This window comes from Triticum aestivum, unplaced genomic scaffold (genome assembly GCF_018294505.1).
Source record: "Triticum aestivum cultivar Chinese Spring unplaced genomic scaffold, IWGSC CS RefSeq v2.1 scaffold190695, whole genome shotgun sequence".
In the NCBI taxonomy this organism is placed as follows: Eukaryota; Viridiplantae; Streptophyta; class Magnoliopsida; order Poales; family Poaceae; genus Triticum; species Triticum aestivum.
In genome coordinates, this window is record NW_025238711.1 from 317 (window position 1) to 4,139 (window position 3,823).

General features: G+C 49.6%; 1 protein-coding gene across 2 annotated transcripts; it reads left to right on the forward strand.

Moving 5' to 3' along the window:
- Positions 1-211: 211 nt before the first annotated feature.
- On the forward strand, positions 212-3,676 carry LOC123176662 (3-ketoacyl-CoA synthase 2-like). Of its 2 annotated transcripts, none has more exons than XM_044590760.1 (2): positions 212-737; positions 2,715-3,675. In XM_044590760.1, the coding sequence occupies exons 1-2, from the start codon at positions 471-473 to the stop codon at positions 3,507-3,509; spliced, it is 1,062 nt and encodes a 353-aa protein (XP_044446695.1). In that variant the 5' UTR covers positions 212-470; the 3' UTR covers positions 3,510-3,675. The 2 variants fall into 2 exon arrangements, with proteins under 2 accessions (XP_044446695.1, XP_044446696.1); XM_044590761.1 differs by lacking the exon at positions 212-737 and adding an exon at positions 759-1,730 and having other exon boundaries at positions 2,715-3,676.
- Positions 3,677-3,823: the final 147 nt, after the last annotated feature.

The following is a 3,823-nucleotide window of genomic DNA, read 5'->3' on the forward strand; positions in this document are numbered from 1 at the left end:
AGTACGTGTCTGATTCCGTCTTTGTCTGTAGCCCAACACCAACCCAACCACATTTATATTTCTCCTATATAAAGTATATATCCTACAAAAAATCCCAACCATATTTACACAACCCCGACCGACCGAGACCCACACCTGCACGAGCACGACGCGACCGCCATGCCGAGGCGCCCAACTTGCCTTCCGCACGTGCGTCTCACATTAATAACTCGAAACCGATCCTCGCCCGCGCTTCCTTCCCTTCTCCCTCCCCTGCTGGCTGCGCTGTGCTCCCTCCACCTCCGTCTTAATGGTAGCTCTGGTGGTTGCACCCACCTCCCACTTACCGCAACCCCTGTTATTGCTTCTGATTCCACCTCCCATCCATCACGGACAAACACTTCCCAACCCCGACCAACCGCGGCAGCCACCACGCACACACGCAAACTAGCCGGCCCGGCCGTGTCCCACGGTGCTACGTGTACGCCACCATGAGCGCCGCCACCCAAGAGGCGCGGCAGGAGGCGGAGGCTGTTATGTTCGGTGCCATCGACAGCCTGCTCGCCAAGATAGGGGTGAGGGCCAGGGACATCGGCGTCGTGGTCGTCAACTGCAGCCTCTTCAACTCGACGCTGTCACTGTTCACCATGGTCGTCAACCACTATAAGCTCCGCGGTAACGTCGCTAGCTACAACCTCGGCAGCATGGGATGCAGCGCCGGGCTCATCTCCATCAACCTGGCCAAGCAGCTACTCCAGGTAAATTTTTTATACCACTCCTCGAGTACGCAGCGTCGTGTTAGTTTCGTGGTGGGTTCGAGTGGATTCAGCGACCACTTGCGGGTGCGTGCTCACACGTCAGCCGATGGTTGGGTAGATGGACGGTGTTGATCGAAACCAGTGAGCAGTTGAGAAGGGAGAGTAAACTTTGACTTGGTTTGACTTTTCATGTACGTAGTTTTCTAGTAGAACTTTTTCTGACCTATATACCGATGCTGTCATTGTGAACATTCGCTACTGCTATACGTGTTAGATTACAACATCTACGCAGGAGTTCGATATTATCCTGGAACATTAATACTTCTAGTTGGTTGTTAGGTAGTATTATTTGTTTCTTTTGAAAAAAGACTTATTACTTATTCACAGAGACCATACAAAGTAATATATCTGTGAGTCTCAAGCCACCATCTAGGCAACACCTGTTGCTCATATAGATGCTATAAGCTCCGCGATAACATCGCTAGCTACAACCTCGGCGGCATGGGATGCAGCGCCGGGCTCATCTCCATCGACCTGGCCAAGCAGCTGCTCCAGGTAATTTTTTTTATACCACTCCTCGAGTACGTAGCGTAGTGTTAATTTTGCGGTGGGTTCGAGTGGGTTCAGCGACCACCTGCGGGTGCGTGCCCGCACGTCAGCCGATGGTTGGGTGGATGGATGGCGTTGATCGAAACTAGTGAGCGGTTGGGAAGGGCGAGTAGACTTTGAGTTGGTTTGACTTTTCATATACGTAGTAGACTTTGAGTTGGTTGTTAGGTAGTATTATTTGTTTATTTTGAAAAAAGACTTATTACTTATTCACAGAGACCATACAAAGTAATACATCTGTGAGTCTCAAGCCACCATTTAGGCAACACCTATTGCTCATATAGACGCTATAAGCTCCGCGATAACGTCGCTAGCTACAACCTCGGCGGCATGGGATGCAACGCCGGGCTCATCTCCATCGACCTGGCTAAGCAGCTGCTCCAGGTAATTTTTTTATACCACTCCTCGAGTACGTAGCATAGTGTTAATTTCGCGGTGGGTTCGAGTGGGTTCAGCGACCACCTGCGGGTGCGTGCTCGCACGTCAGCCGATGGTTGGGTGGATGGACGGCATTGATCGAAACTAGTGAGCGGTTGGGAAGGGAGAGTAGACTTTGAGTTGGTTTGACTTTTCATGTACGTAGTTTTCTAGTAGAACTTTTTCTGACCTATATACCGATGCTGTCATTGTCAACATTCGCTGCTGCTATACGTGTTGGATTACAACATTTATGGAGGAGTTCGATATTATCCTGGAACATTAATAATTCTAGTTGGTTGTTAGGTAGTATTATTTGTTTTTTTAAAAAGACTTATTAAGTGTTCACAGAAACCATACAAAGTACTCCTCCCACTAAATGCGTTTCGCCGGAAGTTCTAAAATAAATTCAGGAATAAATGTGAGCACCAAGATTTGAACCCTGATGGGCTGGGGATACTACAGTCCCTCTAACCATCCAGCCACAGGTTGGTTCGCGGCATACTAGTTGTTAAGACGATAACATCCCATTAATTAACACTCGACCACTGCTCCAATAGCACTCGTACGTGACGTATGCAGGTGTACTGATTGAAAACCTGTTGGTATACCAGCTCGAGAGGGAGTGTTTCTATTTCATTTGCTTGTACTTACTCTGAAATGGTCCAGGTAGCGAGTGTTTCCCATCTTTGAGTGGTTCAAGCACCTAGTAAAGTCTATAGGTAGACCGTTGACGTGTGCAGGGATCTATCGATCCATCGACGAGCTAGCTGATCACCACTTGTCATAATATTGATGAGGGCAGCTAGGCAGTAGGTTCGTCGAGAATACGGATGCACAGGCAGACGTCTACTAGTGAGGGCAGCTAGCCAGTAGGAGTCATGTGTTTATTTGGTTGACAGATTAATTTGCTTCTCATTGGAGTTGCCATGTTGTAATGGATGCATGCAGGTCCACCGGAACTCGTACGCGCTGGTGGCGAGCATGGAGAGCATCATGATCAACTGGTACTGGGGCAACTACTGCTCCATGCTCATGTCCAACTGCCTCTTCCGCATAGGCGATGCGGCAATCCTCCTCAGCAACCGCGCCGCCGACAAGCGCTGCTCGAAATACCAGCTCGTGCACACCGTGCGCACGCACCACGACATCGACGACCACGCCTACCGCTGCATGTTCCAGGAGGAGGATAAGGCTAGCCTGGTCGGTGTCGCGCTCTCCAATGACCTCATGGCCATCGCCGGCTCGGCCCTCAAGACCAACATCACCACGCTCGGCCCCCTCGTTCTCCCCATGTCCGAGCAGATCCTTTTCCTCATATCTCTCATCGGCAAGAAGATCTTTAGTCTCAAGATGAAGCCCCACATTCCGGACTTCAAGATGGACTTCGAGCACTTCTGCATCCATGCTGGCGGCAGGGCGGTGCTGGACACCATCGAGAAGAACCTGGAGCTCAGTGACTGGCACATGGACCCTACGAAGATGACATTAAACCGGTGGGGGAACACGTCGAGCAGCCTGCTCAGGTACGAGCTTGCATACACGGAGGCCAAGGGACGCGTCCGACGCGGGCACCGTGCATGGCAGATCGCCTTCGGGTCAGGGTTCAAGTGTAACAACGCGGTGTGGCGCGCGCTCAAGGACATTCACCCGTCAAAGGAAGCCCGCAACAACCCATGGATTGAGGAGATCCACCGGTGCCCAGTTGAGGTGCCCAAGGTGGAGAGCGTCGTTTCATCGCCATGATAGGCTCATCAAGGTCGAGTACGTAGGGTTTTCTAGAAAACAAATCTTCTTTCCAACTTCAAAGTTATCTATTGAATTATTTGTATCATTATGATTTAACATCACGTTAATCGATGGTTTGAGCTAGCTGAATTGATATGATACTTTAGTTGGTGTATTTTTGTTACTTTAGCTGGGTGCCTCAGTTTGTTAGAATATAATTGTGCTTAAATTAAATATAAATGAGAAAAAAAAATGTATTGAAGATAAGTCAAATTACATACGATATCTATATTCAGTGAACCCCACCGAGGCCTCTGTGTCGCACGCCTGGG